The 20,059-nt window shown below is 34.6% G+C and overlaps 1 protein-coding gene across 1 annotated transcript in view; it reads right to left on the bottom strand.

Annotated features, from left to right (window-relative positions):
- Window positions 1–3,539: 3,539 nt before the first annotated feature.
- The window catches only part of LOC117121067 (centriolin-like), a 31,004-nt gene continuing 14,484 nt past the window's right edge, over window positions 3,540–20,059 (bottom strand). The window contains exons 22-42 of the mRNA XM_033266161.1: window positions 19,634–19,770; window positions 18,838–18,991; window positions 17,947–18,503; window positions 17,478–17,567; window positions 16,614–16,664; window positions 15,078–15,322; window positions 14,558–14,753; window positions 13,735–14,006; window positions 13,216–13,342; window positions 12,378–12,542; window positions 11,456–11,731; window positions 10,965–11,182; window positions 10,125–10,282; window positions 9,442–9,758; window positions 8,533–8,683; window positions 8,281–8,390; window positions 7,381–7,464; window positions 6,716–6,856; window positions 6,157–6,366; window positions 5,904–6,017; window positions 3,540–4,299 (exon numbers count right to left, since the gene is read on the bottom strand). Coding sequence (XP_033122052.1) covers window positions 4,126–4,299; window positions 5,904–6,017; window positions 6,157–6,366; window positions 6,716–6,856; window positions 7,381–7,464; window positions 8,281–8,390; window positions 8,533–8,683; window positions 9,442–9,758; window positions 10,125–10,282; window positions 10,965–11,182; window positions 11,456–11,731; window positions 12,378–12,542; window positions 13,216–13,342; window positions 13,735–14,006; window positions 14,558–14,753; window positions 15,078–15,322; window positions 16,614–16,664; window positions 17,478–17,567; window positions 17,947–18,503; window positions 18,838–18,991; window positions 19,634–19,770 — 3,947 coding nt within the window. The 3' untranslated portion in view covers window positions 3,540–4,125. The remainder of the gene's footprint in view (window positions 4,300–5,903; window positions 6,018–6,156; window positions 6,367–6,715; window positions 6,857–7,380; window positions 7,465–8,280; window positions 8,391–8,532; window positions 8,684–9,441; window positions 9,759–10,124; window positions 10,283–10,964; window positions 11,183–11,455; window positions 11,732–12,377; window positions 12,543–13,215; window positions 13,343–13,734; window positions 14,007–14,557; window positions 14,754–15,077; window positions 15,323–16,613; window positions 16,665–17,477; window positions 17,568–17,946; window positions 18,504–18,837; window positions 18,992–19,633; window positions 19,771–20,059) is intronic.

A 20,059-nucleotide genomic window follows, 5' to 3' on the forward strand; every position in this document is an offset into this window, starting at 1 on the left:
AATCTCATTTTATTTTTATATATATATATATATATATATATATATATATATATAGATTTAAAGGCAACAAAAACAATGCTATGAGAAACAATGGCTGGATTTCGGTAGAGATACAAATTTGGTAAGCAACAACCAGAAGTAGAACCAGAGCTTTCTGACAACACTAGTCCTTCCTCAGTGGCGAGTGAGTGAATGTAGAAAAAGCTAAAATAAAAAACCGGCTAGGTGAGATGAAAATAAACATCGTGAACAAGGAGTGAACAAGAAGGTCAAAACAGGAAATAATAATAAACTGTATAAATACATTTCACCAACGGTATTTCATGAATGTGTATTTTTATGCGATTGTTATCGACCTATTTTAATAAAATTTTTATGACCCATGGATAGCTTCTAAGTCACCATATAAATAATATTACACTTTATTAAATTAATTAAAATTATTTAGATAGAACAATTTTAGAATGTATATACAGACAATGATTTTGAGGACATTAACGGCATTAAGATCATGAACTTATATAGCGGTGTTATAAAAGGCCTACTTTATTTAAATTAAAACTCATTTTACGACCCACGGATCGTTTTTAAGTCACTATATAAATAATATTACACATTGATGAATAATAATTATAAATGATTTCACTTAGCCTAATTTTAAAAAGTACTTAGATTTACAAATTGTAGGTAGCAAAAACATGTGCCTACGACTATACGGTATGTCATTACACAACAACAAATCTTTAGCTCTGTTTTTTACATTTTCACTGATATTCCTGTTTAATGCCATTGTATGAAAAGGACTCAAAACAATTTTAGAGCAGTCTCCAGTCTGAAAATGTAGGCCTGAACAACAACAGTGGATACCGCAATTAAATCTAACACCATGAAGGCATACAGGCTTGTACAACTATAGTATGGTACACTCTCTACTTACCAATATGTATATTTTCTTACTTAGAAGAAACACCATTCCAAAATTAATATTTCAGAAGATGTTTTTGTCTACGACACAGTTCCGGTAGTTCACATACACGCTTGCTTCAGCAGTAATTTGGATATTATGAGACAGGTGCACAACCAACCAGGTATATGAAGGAAAATTGCTGCCAATGACAGTAGTGCCCTACCAGGCTAAACATTATTAGTTCAGCGCTCACCCCTTATTAGCGTCCACCCTCGAATTGGTCTAGCACTGGGGGCCAAAACGGTATCCGACCAGTTTGTCAAAATCCAGTTTGCCGAAACCCATGATTGCCGAATTAATGGCCTCTTTGCCGAAACCCAGTTTGCCGAATCCAGTTCACCGAAATCATGACAACCCAGTTTGCCGAATTTTTTGCCGTCACCATCGTACAAAAGTACAACATACTGTGCTTTTGAAAACATAATCAGGGAGGTTTACATTTCCGTATTTGTACCCGTGTAACACTCCGCTTTGAATAAACGCCCCTTCTAGACCCTAATTTGGAATAAACGCCTCTTTCGAAAACACTCCGTGGCGCATTTTTTTCCCTCAAATAAACTCCCCCTTGACTGTAAACAGATCTAATGGAAACATTCCCAACACTTTCTACTAATGTTTTACTCCAGTAAAAATTACAATTTAAATAACAGTGGAATTAAGGGGCGTTTGAGTATATACATTACGTATCCATTTTACACAAAAAAATAAATGCCTGCCTCGAATAAACACCTCCCTTGAATAAACTCCCCCTCAAAAACCATTCTCAACAATAAACGCCTGGTGGCGTTTATTCGACGAAATCGTGCGGGACCAAAAATGATAATTTGCCTATCCATATAACGTTATTTTGATTGTCAAGTTATAATATTGTGGTATTAAAAAACAAAACTGTACTGTATCTAATATATTGTTTACAGTTTACTATATACATTTTCTACTCTGAGCCGACCCTTACAATGCTATTTCAATGTAAATATTATGTTTACAAATGGCTATCAAAGAATACTGAGCCAACAGCTCTACCACCCATACTACCGAGGAGATAATGAACCATTCCGCTAAGCCCCAACCCTTAGGAATATTGTGCCAAAAAAAATAAAAAATAAATAAAATAACAACCCTAGATGCTTGGAAATAGCATTTGGCAACCTGTAGAGCCACTTCTCCTAGTGGGCGACTAGATACCCTACCGATGCTCTGCATGGTTGGGGCAAAGGTGAACAAATTTTACTAAAATCAAAGATTTAAAAAAAGTTTTTAATTAATTCATAACAGGAGCTTGAAATGCATAGGCTAATACTGTAGTGCGTTACAAAACACGTACCGGTACATGGTGAAACATTCGAATGACATTGAGGTGCAACAATTAATATAATTTATAGGTAAAAGTATATGTATTTTTTAAAGTAATAAAAGTATAAGAGGTCCGGCCAAAGCCGGTGCGGTTCCGACGGCCCTGAATATTTTTGACATCAGATTAAAGTATATTATGGTTTCTAATTAGCATTATTTTGTAATTTTGTATTTAATCTATCAACTTGTGTTCCCGAAACATAAACAGCAACATCATCCACAAAAATACTGCAAGTAGGCCTACAAGGTAAAATAAATTTTGAAATGTCGTTTTATGAATAATAATAAAAATATAATTGAACTAAGACACTACCCTGTAGTAGGCCTATGGCAATTCCGATTGATTTTGGGGTAACATTTCACTGTTTGACCTTCCAGCCAAGGGGCCAAGGAAAGAGCGTTCACGTCGCAGCCTTCGTATCGTTGAATACTCTGTATGCTCGTGTATAGCATCCCTGGGACGGATGCGGGAAGTGGAGGAGGGTGTATACGGTGCCATCGCACTCCCACCCCCTCTTAAACTGTATTAAGAAAAATGATTGTATAATATTGTATTGTTGATATGAATTACCGGTAAGATTTTTAAGGTATGAGAGTGCAGTTTCCGGGAACCTGAACTCCATATTTTCAAAATGCTATCACCTCATCTCCAACCCTACTGCCAAATCCTGCATCCACCCCAGAATCCATAAGAAGAAAAGCTATTAAACGATGAAGGCATAACAGTTGAGTGGGTGCTTGCTAAAAGCATATTGATACATTTATAAGGTCATTTTCATTGAGGTACGTAATAATTTGATCCGAGGACTGAGATTGTTCTATAATTGTTAGGGCTTACCTTTGTGCTTCAAAGCACTCTAGATGTCTGTTGAAAGAGAAGATGAATACGCCAGATTGAAAAGGTCTGAATTCATGTTATAAATTACTAATCAAATCTTATAATTTATAATTGTGTCTTTATACTGAAAAGTGTTCCATTAAGCATGGTTACCAAAATTACTACACTGTCATTACTGTATTTTGCAGCTGTCTTCGTCGCAATCGGGATGGGGATTCGACTGACAAATCAAAACTGCCGACATTAAAGTGCTGGAATTTTATAAAAAAACCAGTCTTTAGTACGGTTGTGTCATGAATAGGTGTCTTTGGGTTCGACTATATAGTAAAATGTATATTTTATTTTGCATATTCGACTTGAAGAAAGACAACAAATGCATACTTTAATTCAGCAACATTGTTGTAGATTTATATAGGAAAAAATAATACAATATGTTACAATTGTTATAGAAGCTTCACTTTAACACATTGCAAAGTTATTAAAACTACTGTATTTGAATTAAATTTTATTAGAAATCACTTTCAGTTAAATAGTGATGTGTAGGCAAATATTTACATTAATATAGATTTAATGAATGGAAGCTACGAATTATCAGTTTCTGTGGTGCAAGATACAAGATACAACTTTATTGTCAAAAAATAAATTGAGATATTTTTGTACATAACATAGAATCGTTTATAAATGTGATAAATATCAATTAAAAATTCTCTAGTATTATAAAAATTGGAGTTTGTGTAGCTATCTTCTTAAGTTTTGATTAAATAAATTACAAGCAATGTAAAATGCTGAATGTCTGAAACGGTTTTTGGATATTTTATGTTGTTTAAGTCTAATCCTTCCCGATCTATTTACGATAACGTCTGAGTATAATGGATTGGATGAGTCTTGCATACTTAAATTTCTTAAGTATAACATTTTTAAAGATGTTTCACATCGGCTCTAATCAGGTTATATAAACCTAGAATCATTAACTAATAGAAGACTGGTCATCATCCTGTAATCTCGACTGGAGGCCGCTTTTATTAACCAACTCTTCAAAATTATACAGCTTCTGTTTGACACCGGATAATGTGTATTCTGATTTTTTCCGCACACTATCAAGAATCTCTGCCTGCCTCTCAACTTGCTGTTGTATCTTAAGCTAAAAAGAAACAAATCATATACAAAGAATATGTAAACAACTGCACTTAATCATAATACTTGTATATTTCTGTCTGTGTTGAGTAAAGGCAGGCACTTGTTGCGCCCGACGTGATTCTATGAAGAACACAACGCGATGACTCGTCAAAAATGATCCATTCAAACTGCCACCGGCAATAGACCGAATTAGCGACGAAAGATGACGTCATCACAATTTGGCCGAGTGGGTATAAAATTTTAACAGAGCCTAAAAGTCCTATTCTATAACGTTACAAGTTTTTGTATGGTCCAGGAAAACAAGCAAAAAAACCAAAGTACGCGGGTAAGATACTTTTTAAAACATTGGTAGGTTAAGGAAGGTTCATAGAACCATCAGAAGACGTTTGATTTGATTTTCATGTAAAATTAAGTTAAATATACGTAGAGTTTTTACAGGCTAGGCCTCGGCCCCTGAAACTTGTTGCACGACAACGCGACATGGCTGAATGTGATGATTGAGTGAGGCATGACAGTAAACATTCAGCTCCGTGCAGTCTGCCAAAGTTATTGGCGTGAATTGAGGAACATTATTTAATAATTTTGAATAACTTAGCTCTCCTTGAAATCTGCAAGTGCAACACATTTCATGAGTTTTGCAACAAGCACATTCATCGACCGACGCCATGATTCACTGTGAGTGAATACACGGCTGCTGCCGTCGTCGTGCTGTAACACAGGCAGACACGACCAATGTACGTTTAATTCCCAAAATAGTACGATTTATTCTCGTTATATTTCACATTTGGCATACACAATCGTAGAGAAAAGATGATGTTACATTCATAAACATGTAACAATGGTTTCTGTTCATTTAAATCACGCTCAACTTTACACACAAAGCGTGTATGAGACGTTTTAGTAAAGGCTATTTTCTTAAATTACTGTGTAAATCGCCTATCTTCGTGCATTTGTTTTGGCTCGAATACCCACTATAGCTGAACAGCGTTGATCGCTAATTCGGTCTATTGGCAGAGGGCATCGCTTCGTCTAGTGGTCTCAGGGAGTGGAGTTTGATTCGTCGCACAACGCAATGAGTGCCCGGCTAAACTAAACTTGTGCAATCAGTTGAATTCAGTTAACATTTTTCTTGGGTAATTAACAGATGCATAAACAAAATTGCAGCAAATTCTTCGCAAAATATGTTGGATTGGATTGCTTTGGTGTAAAATACATCAAAGATAACCCACAAATGTCCGAAGACTTATTTCCATTGGGGCCATTCTAGTGGTGAACGGGGCAGTACACCAGGCGACCATCCCCATCTCTTTTCCTAAGACTTTACTGCATACTTTATTGTGCACGTGGGCCATATTGCACATATGACCAATAACTTAAATGTTACATATGCAAGATATTATGCTATTGAAACTTGCATTTCAATCATTAAGAGGGCAATTAAAGTTTTAAGGACTTTTCAAAATTTAACCTTTTAAAAAAATAGAGTTTAATTAGAGTGCATGTTATGAGAAATCCCATATGAAAAAACCCCCAAAAAATATCAATATCATAGACCAAAATTAAGTATTTATACAAAGCTGAATAACAAGCATGTATCAGATTCTGTACCTTAAGCATAGCTTGCTCATGCTCAAAACGTTCCTTTATTGTGTCCTTATGCTGTGCCTGGTTAAAATGGTGTTGAAAGCCACTGTCACGATCTATACTAGTTTCAAGCGTAGCCTGCATAATATAAAAGTATGCTTGAATCACTACATATTTACAATGCAGCGTATCATTCAAATCAATGTTGAAATATACAGGCTACTACAAATATATCTAAAAAAAAAAGAAAACCTTTGAAATATAATTATGTTCTTACCATATGGAGTGAGTGATTAAGTGTGTCTAATTGACTGGTCAGGGCTCTTTTTTGTTCATGCATTTCTTGCAACTCATCTAGAACCTCAAATCTCGACAATTCTAAATCCTTTAAACCAACAGATACTTCTGATTTGATTTCTTCTCGGAGGTTACGTAGAGATGCCTCCAATTTTTTCTCTTTCCTGTTTACAGCTGATAGTTTAGCATTCTGTTACAAGAAAAAAAAAAAATCAGTTACATAAAAACATTATTTATGGTCCTACGGCATAACATATTTCCGGAGATGTAAGTAAAGAATGTACAACATATTTGTTCATAACATGGTTGTCTGTGGCTAGATACCGACAAAGTTACATCAAGAAAATATGGCCTTGCCACCTCAACCATAAAACTAATTAAAAATTTTGCAAAAAAAAATAAAAAATACACCGTTTCACCAAAGAAACAATATTTCCCTTTCATTAATATTGGCATGTAACTCTTGTCCACTAATAATAAAAATACAATTTTTACATTGGAATCATTAGGAAACACGTTTAATTTGGACAGGAAAATACCTTTTGTTGCAACTGTATATACTCTTCACGAGTCTCTAATAATTCCTGATTCAATCGATTTGCACGGTTTCTATGTTCTTCCACAGCTTCTACTAATCTTTCGATTTGTCTTTTCATGGTTTTAAGAGCTTCTTGATTTGACTGAAAGAAACAATTACAATCAATTATCCTACTGCTGTCAATGGTATTTGTAATACAGTAAATTTTGTAATAGTGGTGATGGTGGTTATGGTGATGATCATCCTCATGATGATGATAATTATGATAATGATGATGATACTGATAAAGATAATGAATACAATAATGATTACCGATGATGATTATGGTAATAAGGAGGACAATGAGAATGATGAGAATAACGATGATGATGATAATGATTTTCTTGTTGTATACCTGATGTTAGTATTATTGATGATAAACAGCGACAACAATAATATTTTAATGTATTTTTAAAACAAACTTTTAGCCATGAAATACTTGCACCTAGGGATGAAACATAGCATAAATCATTTCACAGCCTGTCAACAACGCAAGACAGGGTCAAGAAAAGGGCAAGCCAAGAACGGTCAATGTGTGGTCTGAACTTTCCGACTAAGAGGTTCAGATTAAGAAAGGAAAACGCTGTGCCAAGCCGCCTTTCCCATGATCATGTACATGTTGCTCACCTTGCTTGAATCGCTGTATTTCTTTTTGTTGCGTTGTAATTTCAATTCAAGTTCTAGTACCTGGTTTTGAATTTCCATTTTCTCCTGAAAAAAAAAAAGATTTTTTAAAATTAAACAAAGAGGGACACTGATGAGGTGAAAAAACTGTATAGAAACTACTATCACCGGAAATGGTGTGCCTTGGACCCTCCCCCCACCACACCATCATTTAACGCCACGACGAGTTCGTCAAACTAAATATATTATTTTGCTGATCCAAAACAAAGTTATAGTGATTGCATCCTCAGCCATTAAATATCTTTCACGACCCTCAAAATGAATTTTGTTCTGGGAAATCTGACCGAAGCTCTAGATGGCTGCTTGGTTCAAAACCCCCTGTGGACTGTCTGTTGATAAATTTAATATAATAATAATAATGTTATATTTATATAGCGCATATTGCACATTGCCCCTATCCGTTTTACACTGAAATAATATAGGCCAACTGAGAAAAAGCAAATAACAATAAAATAATAACAATAAAATAAAATAAAAATAATCATAATAACAATAATAACAATGAGACTAAACTACTCCTATGCCTTAAACTAATTAATGGTTGGCCATTGACTCCGAGGAGCTCAACCGCCCTTTGTTTTTCTAGAGCCAACACTGAAAACAATCTACCATATCTCTTCTGTTGTTTACTACTCTTACTTAAGTTGGTGTTTCCAATTAAAATTTATTGAACTTACATCTCTTGTTTCTAATTGGCTCATTTTTTCTTGTCAATGTCAATATTTTGTCTCTATTTTTCTTGTTAGATGCACTAACCATCTTCATCTTCCTTCACTCCATTGTTGTATTTTCTAGTATTATCTTAAAACTTAATTAACAAATACCTGTTAAAAACAAACTCACATTTCTAAGACTCTGAATTTCAGCATGTGAGAAATTCAGAGTTTCAGCCAATTGAGTTTTTTCATCATCCCTTGATTCCAGATCATGGGTTAAAGCCTCCAGATTGGCTTCTGTAAAAACAAAAAGAAGGGGAAAAAAGAGACAACTGAGATTATTCTTTTTAAACACCATCTAATGTTTGATTAAAAGCCAAAAAAATAGTGGTTAAAAGTAGTATTTTTTGTACAATACAAAATGAATTGCATTACTTACCTAAACGTTGAATTTTTCCCAATGCAGACTCTAAATTTCCAATATCAATTTGCAGAGTTTTAAGTTGCTCGCTTGCTTTCCTCAAATCTGCTGTCTTCTGAGATAAACTTGACAGCAATTCACTGTCTTTCTTTTCATACTGACTCTGAAACTAGACACAGCATTATGAGAATGTTAATTTAAAAAATGAAATTTAACATAATTTTGATTTGGGGAGGGAAGTAATACTCCATATATAATCAAATCTCATCAAGGACTGAATTTTTGTCCAGACTTGGGAGATGGGATGGCAAATATTATAAATATTAAGCTACAATCACTGTCTATTCACTTGTGCTCTTGGGCCTGCATGTATGAGCAGCATAATACTCAACAAGCCGAATGCTTGTCTAACTTAGGGCTAGGCCTCAGGTCCACCATGCACAGAACAAGTGAGATTCTGCACAGACCTTTTTTTAAATTTTTTTTTGTATATCTTAGTTAATTAGGCCTGATGTTACCATCTATGTTTGGTGAGAGGTGACCACACAATATTTATTAAAGCCATGGAATACTCGCACCTGGGGCTGAAACATAACGTGAGCCACTTCACAACCTGTCAACAGTGCAAGCTGGTTTAACTAAGCATGGCCGGCCGAGAATGGCCAGCGTGTGGTTCCAACCCTCGACAACGAATTTTACAACCTGATATGGCAGAATCTACTATTACCTTGTTTGTACTATATTTTACTGAGAGAGGATACTGTGATAAGCTTCACTGCAAAAAAACACTCTCCGGGAACAAATTTTAATGAAATATTAACATATTAACATTACTGTCTTATTTATTATGAATATTTTATTATTATTATTATTGTTATTATTGTATTTATCACTAATATATGAATGTAATGTACTGTAGCCACTTACAGTGATCATTTTTGTCTTTTCATGTTCTAAGTCAGCTTTCAAACTCTCAAGTGCCCTTTTACTGTCCTCAGCCTCAAGTTGACGTCTTTCAACATCCATTAAAAGCTGATGTAACTCTTCCTGCCGTACGTGTTGCTGAGACAGAATGTTAGTAAGGGTATCACGCTCTTGACTGATATTCGTCTTCAACTGTTCAACTTCTAGTAGAATCTGTTCTTTCTGTTTTACAGCATCTTTCAATTCATTTTCCAGGTGGCCTTTCTGATCATTTTTCTCCATTAGTTCTCTGTTTGTTGTCTTCATTTGGGTCTGAAGATCTAATAAGAAAACAGAATTAACAGTCAATAAAAGAGTTCCGCAATGATATACAATGGTAGCCATCAAATAATTCATTCATTCATTTTACTGTTTAATTTTAAATGACTAATTCATTTTTTATATATTTTCTGCATGGAATATTTGACTAATATTGAATTACGGTAATTGATAACAAAATTTTACCTTGTGCGTATTTCCTGACATTTACCATGGTAGAATATTTTACTAATGATGTAATTATTAGCACTTAACTCAGAAGAAAGTAATACAAGCCTTTGTGATTCTATATTTCAAACATTAATGTTTTTCATATTCAATAGCTTGAATAATAAAGTAATTATAAGGATCAGACTCTAAAATCAAACCTTTAAGCTTGTGCTTGGTAGCCTGGAATTCCTTCACCATGGCAGAACGCTTGTAAGTCATTTCATCTACGTCCTTCTCTGACTTATGTACATCCTCACTCAACTTCTGTAACTGACCTTGTAAAGTCTCATACACTCCTTCACTCTCCGACTGCTGCCTGCAAAACATAACATGTCGTCAAAATGCATTAGAAACACATCAATGTAAAATGGAATGTTAACTGGCTATGCACATATGCTCCAAATAATACTAAATTTGTATACGCTATTTAGTTGTAGAGTCTGCATCAAGTTATATCACTAGCCACAACATTTGATATTATGTGATAAATACCTGTGATTTGCTCATATGAATGTGATATTGCATCATCATGCCCATATATGGGCTGATGACACATATTTGTCACATAAAACTTGTTAGACTAAAAAGAGCTTAAAAACACTACTAGAGTGCTAACATCAATTTATTCGGTCCTCAAAAATCAAGCACTACTTTTTTTTGTATTTAAAAGAACGACTGGAGTTCAGAATAATAACACATTTGAACAATTTTATTTCCAAATTTGAACTAATGAGGTGCATAAGATTTTCTTTTCTTTTCATTTGAAAAAAAATGCATGGTGACATTTTAAATACAAAAAGTACCACTGCGAAAATACTCATTCTCCCATGGGGCACTTTTACACAAGAATGCAATCAATAAAATTGTGAAAATACTTTGTCGCTGGTGTTTCATCTAATCAGCACTTTATCTATCCAAAAAGATGTTAAATATCTTCCTCATAAATTAAACATCCAGCTAAGTATTCACAAAAGAGACTATACTTCATACTGCCTTACCTCTTAAATTTCCTGACTTTTGATCCCATGCTTTCACAGTTATTTTCTAGCATTTCTTTTTCTCTGTGTAGATTGTTTATCCCGGTTTCCATTAAAAGCTTTTCTTCGGTGAGCTGCTCCTTTAATGTCCTTTCTATTTCAATTTGTTGTCGAGTGCATTCTAAACTTACTTGCTTTTGTTGAACTTCTGACTGTAGGTTTTCAAGCTGGGCTCTTTCCTAAATGTTTATCATAAAAAGAAAAAAAAAAGCAATTGGTATGTCTTCATTTAAATCTTACTTGGAAGACAAAGGTAAAGTGAATTCATACATTTCATTTCTGTTCACACTATCAAATCTTCTTGGTTGTATGCCCATTTATAGTCACAATATATATGGTCATGATGCACCTATATATGGTCATGATAAGATGTCATCATGACTATATATAGGCATGTCGCATGTTTTTCTCATGGACCTTTTGCTTAGAAGCCCATGAATTTACATATGTACCTCTAACACAGCTATTTGTGTTTGCTCCAGCTCTGCCATCTTCCGTTCATGCTGTATTTTCAAAGCCTCCAATTCTGTTTTTTCTAACTGTATTAGTTCTAGAGTATGTTTCAGTTCAGTTTTGCTCTTCTCAATGCTGCCACCTACATACTGAAGTTCCTTGTCGGTTTCTTCCATTTGTGTCCTGGACTCAGCAAGCTTTCTGTTGCTATCGGTTACACTTTTACTCAACTGCGACTTTTCTTTGTTTAGCTGTTCCAGTTTGAATTTTGCTTCCTGAAATTGTGCAAAAAAAAATCACAACAGCTGGATGGAATATGAGACTCTCTAATGTGTTAGAAGGTGTAGGTCAAGAATGAAAATAACAGCAAAGCTCCGAAAGGTCCAACTATTGTTGGATTTAACAGCTTATTTAATCAATTAAAGTCTCAAAATCTGTAAAAATTACATAAAATCTTTTTACTCCCTGACCATGGGAAAGCAGGTTGAGGTAGGTCTCCCCAACTTGAGGGAGTGGCCTCCCCTCCCCCCACCCCACTTCTCAACTGCAATTCCAATTATATATTGTATATACTTTTTATTACATTTCTTCATTTATAACAGTACTGCATACTGTAACAGTATTCACAATCAGAAGCATTATAATCGTTAGGGAGCTTTCGATTTGTGCGATGATGCGACTCTAGAACAGGTTCACTCATGCGTGACTGTCCTACCTTCTCTGCACAACGTTGATTTGGTCAAATTGCGTCCTAGAATCCACACGAGAACTTAACGTTCTCGCATGCGCAGATGAAATATTAATGATGTTCTAGATTCTACCGCGTTGTGCAACTGAAGTCTCCCTATTATCACCATCATCACCACTGTTATATTGTATAATCATTTCATATACTGTACCGTGGGTTAACTATTAGTTTACCTTAATTTTTCGCTCTGTATCAGTGACTTCTGCTTCTCCATCTTTCAGGGCCATAATTAGTTTCTGTTTGCTTGTATCAACACTGTTGGTCAGTCGTTGCAATTCAGTTTCCTTCTGAGCCATATCTTGCATAATGGATGCTAACTTTTCCTCCTGACTTTTTATCTAAAAAAAATTAATTGAGAATTTGTCAACTGTCAAGTTTCAAAGTTCATTCAACAAGGGCTATTATGTGAATTATTATATATATTTTGATAGCTGTTAGCATTAGGAAACTTGTGTTGCAAGATTGTTTTTCTTTCGTAACAGAAAATGCTAAAATGGAGCCTTGCTATGTCAAAACCAGCATCAGTTGACATTTTATATTCATATTCTCCACTTTATAAGTTTTAAAATGATAGATCATTTACTGGAATCCACAGTACCTACTATTGCCAAAGTCCAGTAAAAGTATTACAGCTTCTCTGTATTAAAGTATACAATGCTGCCACATTCTTATGCTAATTACTCAGTTTAACATTTAGTGACAGTACACTGGTTTTGGAATGGCAATCCTCAAATAATATGCATTGATTCGTTATACCAAGTTTACTTTTAGCAAAGTAAATTTGTAATAACTCTTAATCTCTCAGTGTGCTGTATAAGAACGCCTAGCACATAGAAAGCTTCCTCATTCCATATTTTGCTTATGAATGACAGAAATGTAGGTGTTACTGAATCATTGTTTTGCAAAAAGCTGTATGTACATCCACGTAAATATTCTCCAAATACGCATAAAGTGCATTGGTAAAGTGCAGTCACAAATTACTATTATTGTTACGTTATTAAGTTATCATACCTGGGTAGATAAGTGGTTCAGGTGTGTGTTCTTTTCTAATAATTCTTTAGTTCCATCTTTAATTGCTGATGATTGCTCAAGAATTTTCTGCTCACTCATTAGTACATCAGATTCTAATTTTTGAAGTCTATGGTAAAGAATACAAAAAAATAAAATTAGATTAAGAAATATAATACAGTTTTTTGACAGCACTAAAATGAATAATAGGTACAGCAAAAGGAACTGGATGTCTATGAAATGTTATGAGCCAATGCAATATAAACTTTAAAATAGTTTCAACACTTGGAGTTCTCTGTTAGCTTTTTGTTACTGAGTATGAATCAAGCAAAATTAAGACATGCTTTATACAATTTTATTTATTTTTTTACATTTTGTGGAGAAGTCAAAAAATGTATTATTCATCTTGGGCCGACATCTACTAACACAAATCACAAAAACCACAATTTAATCACATAAATAATACTAGTTACTATATTAATTACTGCATTGATTTAAAATTTGAGTCATTTTCTTTCTGACCTTCCACGCATGTGTTGTGTCTTAGTTTCTAAACTTCTGAATTCGGCATCACGACTTCCAATTACAATTTCAACTGCTTTCAATTCCTCTTCCCGCTGCATCCTGAGGTCATCAAGTTCCTCTGCTTCCTCTTTGAGATCTTGTAATTGTGTTTCCAGATTGACAATATCCTTTGCCCGTTCTTGTGCTCGTTTTTCCATTTCGTTGTACTCTTCGTTAGTTTCTGTTAGCCTTTTACTTGCTTCATCATATTCGTTCAATGTTTCGTTTGCCTGGTTTTAAAAATAAATTGATATTCATATTGAATAATGAACTGCAATTTAATGTTTATTTCATTTGATTTATTTTAAATAAAATATACAACAGAAAATGATATAGTCATGATTTCATGCAACACGAGAAGTTATAGTGCCGATTTTGTCACAATTTGTGCCACTCCAGCAATCAAAACATACATAGTGTGTGAAACATAAGCTAATCACAACAGCATCCTTTGATCTTTAAAATTTTACTATCCTATTCCGTGCAAAATTTACTTATAGTGCATGGTCTGTTTGACCTCTATTCATTTTAACATTGTTAGTGTGCTGTGGAATGCCATAAGGGGTTGTAAAACTACTAATGGCATAAGACACTCCACTGGGGTCCCAAGTTGGAAAAAGCCACTCCTGGGAGTGGGAGAAACAAGCTTTCGTAACACATCTACTTTATTTTGCTGTGCATTGTGATACCCATTGGCACTGACTTCCAAGAAAAAATTGATAATACAGAAGTGAAAACATGCATTATATATAGTGAATTTGAGTTTTACATGGTTAATTACCTTTTGCCTAACACTCTGTAAATCTTCTTCACATTCATGCAGCAGATTATCAGCTTCCCTCAACTCTGATCTTCTTTTTGTCAAAGTCTTCTCTGTGCAAGCAATCTCTCGCTGGATATGTTGAAGGTGCCCTCTATAGTCCGAAGAATATTCCGTAGAAGTTCCTTCAGATTCCTGGTCTTGCTCAAGAAATTCCCTAAGGGAAAAAAACAAATGGTTATTAATCAAAAAAAAAATATCTATGAAAAACAATTGCATTATTTAAATATATTTCAAAATCCTGCAATAATCACTGTATTTAGTATGTTTAAAGCAGCAGAATAAAATGTGTATAAAAAAATAATTAAAATTAATAAAAAATGTATTTTATGTAAGTAGTTCAATGCTATTTTACAGTGTATGATCTCTATGAATAAAATGTAGTTTTACAGTATTAGTAGTATCATTATTATCAGATTTTTTTAAAAACATCCTAAAATTTGTAAATGACACTTCCATATACAGACATCATAATACTAACTTCCTTCTGTTTCTTCTTTCAGACACGCGCATTGCTTGTAGTTCTCTCTTAACAATCTCTTTCTCTAATTTAAGTTCTTCTCCTTCCCTTTTCAGTTGGGTCATTCCTCTCAACAAATCCTCCAACTCAATATTTGCACCTCTTCTCTCTTCTGCTATTCCTCTGTTTTCTGCTCTTAGTTTTTCAAGTCTATCCTTCTGTTTTTCAATGGCTAGATCCAGTCCTTCTAATTCACCATGTCGGTCCTAGGAAATTTCAGAGAAGAAATAGTTAGGTTTTTTTGTCCTACTGTTCTTTTAGTGTTTCATATAGAGGCATTCAAAAAGAATGAGGACACACATATCAATGTTTGCACAGATATACAATAGGAAGCTTTCGATTTATTCGACAATGCGACGCTACGTTCTCTCCATACGGGCGTTTTACATTCTCTCTTGCCTGGTTCTCACGAGAGTCCTAGTATCCGTTAGCTAACCGTTAGCGCTAACCGTTAGCACCTGCGTGAGAACGCCCCAACGGTTAGCGCTAACCGTCAGCAGTATCTGGATACTGCTAACGGTTAGCAAGCGCTGTCGGTTAGCAAGTGAGCGCGTTTTTATCATCAACCAATCACACGTACGTGTTTACAATTTCCAGTTTCTTATTGGCCAGTGATTCGATCATCATATTTTTGGTATCCGGATCAGGATTTTCTTGTATGGACGCATGGCAGCTAACGGTTAGCAGGATCCGGATCCTGCTAACCGTTAGCTGCCGTGTGAGAACATAGCCTCTATACACAGAGTTGGCCAAATTGCGTCCTAGAATCCACGCGACGAGGAGAACTTAACATTCTCGTATGCACAGATGACTTTCAGTGACGTCTACTTCCTACCGTCGTCACTCAATTGAAAGCTCCTTACTGCCTTGGGATGGACAACCTTATTAAACTTGAGGGGTGTTCAATTTAAAGAAACAGTGGCAATAGTAGAAGCATGTATTAATGAAATAGACCACTAGCGTGTATCATCATTTTAAAGAGTTGTTTAGCTACTGGTCTTGATTTCCTCATGGAAAAATTTTTTTTTTAATGTAAAATACAAATTGGCTTAAAATCAACCAGAGAATTTGGATTCGGTTGTAAGGACCACTTCAGTCAAAGTGTAGCAGCTACCATGATTTGTTCACAGGGAACTGGGAGTCAATCCCCAACTCTTTTTTGATAGTGTAGAGTAAATTTTCATGTACATGTGCTGTTATGCACATGGTACCAACAGCTTAACACCTCAACAGAAGGACAAATCAAAGCAAATGTACTATACTAAGACGCACGCAAGATCAGCATCTGCTCCCTTTCACGGCAATGTCCAATTGCATCTCACTCTTTTAAACTAGAACCACTTGATGTTGTGATTAACTCTCAGACTTGTATCTAAGCTTGGTGGCACAGATCGAATAGCATTACATTGAGTGTTGGTAAACTAGATACTTATTAAACTCAATGCTTGTTAATGATGCTAAACAATAATAATTATTTTGGATAAAAGCAATTCTTACACTTAGAGCTTCTTCTAACATGTCATCCACTTCTCTAGAGGATCTTGATCTCTGAAAAAAAAAGTTTTTTGTTTCATATCTGTTGTTCTTATGCAACCTCAATACAAAATACAAATTCAGATACATAGAAAGAAAGAAAGAATAAAAATGAGCTTCCCTAGGGAACCTCAAAACTTGTATCTTTATATTTTCTTTACAATGCAAAACAGAAATGCAACCCACATCTAATGTGGAAATGACGGTATCAAGCAACATAGTACATTAGTATTGCATATGTAGCTCACTACATTGAAATGCCTCAGAGATGGTGAAGCAAATAAGCTCTGGTAATCACATGTGCAGTCTCGGAATCTTTTCAGGGCTTGTCGAGGACAGTAAATTTCCTGAGATATTACCAAAATCCCTTGTCTATCAAATCTTAAATCTCAATATAAGGCAGGGGTGGGTCGGAGGTCCAAAGAGAATTTCTGATATAACACTGAGGGCTACACCAAAACTTTGACATTTCCAGTGTGCTTGCAGTGTGTTCTAGCCAGAGGTTGTTTGCAATAAAATCACTGACATGTGGCCTGCGGGCCGCACGCTACCCACCTGTGTTATAAAGCTTAGAGAGCAGAAGCAATCATAAGTTAAACCTAAGCTTGGTTCTCAAACAATTGCTACACTGTCACTACAGTTTCTTTACTGTAATCGTTGCACTGCGTAGCTGTCCCCGATGCAATCAGGAACGCTCAACTGACCAATCAACATCGCCAAAGGAGTCGGTGATAGCGTGTAGCAATATTTATGGAAACCAGTCTTTAACATATGCACACAAGAAAGTGTACCATAATGTTTAATAACAAATATTTACATGTGCCATACCATTTTGTTCTTGGCAGATGTATTTTCAAGTTTAGACAAATCGTCCTCTAGTTGAGTAATATTTCTCTCAAGATTTTTAACATAATCCTCCTATATATAAACAGATAAAATCAACAATATAAGAAAATATCATAACAAGATCTAAAGAAGTTGAGTTGTACATGTGACCATGTATAATCTTGCTATATTTGAGTATAATCACCCAGAATTATGATTCAGTTACAAAAAAACACAAAAAGCCAAAAGTTCATTGACAATTAATTTTCATGAAATGAGTGGTTACCTGTAATGATAATGTTTCCTTTACCATATTGTTGAGCAAAGGCGATAAAGTTGGAAATTCCACCCCAATCAAAAATTCAATTGATTTCCCCCAATTGCATTTTTTTTCTTTTAAATATTTTATGTTGGATGCCTTCATCATCATTTGACACACAAGAGATGCTATTGAAGCAAGACAAACACTTACCAAGTCATGATGTTCAGGAACATTGCAAAACAGAACATCATCAGGCACTTCCATCCTCCTTTGACTTCCACGTTCTTTCAGGTCATCAACAGCAATAGTAGTACGTTGTTTACCTGGGGTTGTTGTAAACTGTCCTGATGGCTGATGTGGTGGTGCTTCGTGAGGTGGTGGTATTTGATGTGTAGGTGGTTGATGCAATGGCATTTGGTGTGTAGGTGGTTGATGAGGTGGCACTTGATGTGTAAGTGGCTGATGAGGTGGCATTTGATGTGTAGTTGGTTGATGAGGTGGCATTTGATGTGTAGGTGGTTGATGAGGTGGCATTTGATGTGTAGTTTGTTGATGAGGTGGCATTTGATGTGTAGGTGGTTGATGAGGTGGCATTTGATGTGTAGGTGGTTGATGAGTTGGGATTTGATGTTCAAGTAGTTGCAGAGATGGCATTTGATGTACTGGCCTAACTGAATGAGGTGTTGATGTAGCAGTAGGAGCTTGTGGTGTGAATGCAAATCGATGAGGTTGTCCTGAAGATATCCATTCTAAAGAGTGTGGATGACCTATAAAAAAAATTATATTTCATATTGTAGCAGAACGATGCTGTATGCACTAAGCCTATAGTTCCGTAGCAAGTATCAAAACTCTCTACCAGCACCTGAAAGTTACAAGTAAGTTGTACTGTAAATTGTAAATCACATGATTTGTGGTTTTGTTTCCTGTTCCTTTTAAATATATATTATTCTATTATATTATATTCATCAATTCATCATGTTTTTTTAAGTAATTGTTTGCATGTACTTCATGGAGACATGGCATTATATAATATACATGTGCACAGTCATTAAATATTGACTACAATAAATTCAGTTTGTTTATTTAAAATAACCCACATACCATATGTGTTAGGGTTTTGGATATAGCTGCTTCTATCACCTTGCTGATTACTATCATGGTCATTTTCTCCATTTACAATTTCAGAAAATCGTAATCCTCTGCGTCTTGAATCCCCACCGACATTAGAATAAGGTTGTCTACCTGACCTGTGGACCTACATAATAACGTAAAAAGAAATGCGTTTTTCTATTAGACATTAGACAAATTGAAAACAAAATGTCTGTAATATGGAGGGTAGTCGACTAAGTAGCCAATATTTATAGTATTTATTCCAATTGTCAGGTGTTAAATATCATTTGTATTGATTGATAAATGTTGAGCCAGTATCAAATGTGCTTGAAAATACTGTACCATTTGATTTAATTCAGTATATTTCTTTTGAATATTAATCATGCAACTGACCTACATGTATACACTGTGTTTGAGATGAATTAACATTTTGCAAATACTAGTGGTTGAATACTTGCATTTAAGGTGAAGTGTGTTAGGAATATTCTTTAGGTTAAGTACACAGTATGTTGTACATTTTCTATTTTGTATAGTTATGAATATAAAATTCCAAAATATAAGATAAATAAAATGGATCAACTGAAATTAGATTCTACAATTAGAAGCACAGAAATTGCACAGCAATACAAAAAAATGAAATACTTATTCAAAATGTCAGAACATGAAAAAGCAGCAATTGAATTGAATATTTGTCTGATAAAAATAATCAATATTGCACAAATTAGATAAGAAAGGAAATAATTAATTATAGAATTAAATACAGTACTCTTAAATTAAAATGAATTACCTTTTTCTTCAAGATCCCCTGTTGTTTTGGTGTACCAACTTCAGCAACTCGTTCACCTTGTTCTATTACTGCTCTTCTTAGTGATTCTACCTCCTTCAGCAATGCCTGTATTGGGTCATTTTCCTGATTAATTTCATCTGTCAAATTTAAAAACAAAACAATGATCAGCCAAAACAGTTTACAGAAATGCTTTCTCAACAACATTCATATGAAATATAATCATATATATACTTATTCTTGTATAGTTCTGCAAGCATAGAGTTCTCCAAGAAAAATTAGACATATATTAGTTTCTTCAAAGATCGTTCACAAAAGACTGTTTTTTATTTTGTGTTTCGTGAATGACAACCCTTGGAGGCTGACAAAACAATTAATTAAATGTATTTCTACCATTTATGACACAATATGAAAAATATCATATTTCAT

This window comes from Anneissia japonica, unplaced genomic scaffold (assembly GCF_011630105.1).
Source record: "Anneissia japonica isolate Jap-2015-1 unplaced genomic scaffold, ASM1163010v1 scaffold1606_len605190_cov180, whole genome shotgun sequence".
In the NCBI taxonomy this organism is placed as follows: Eukaryota; Metazoa; Echinodermata; class Crinoidea; order Comatulida; family Comatulidae; genus Anneissia; species Anneissia japonica.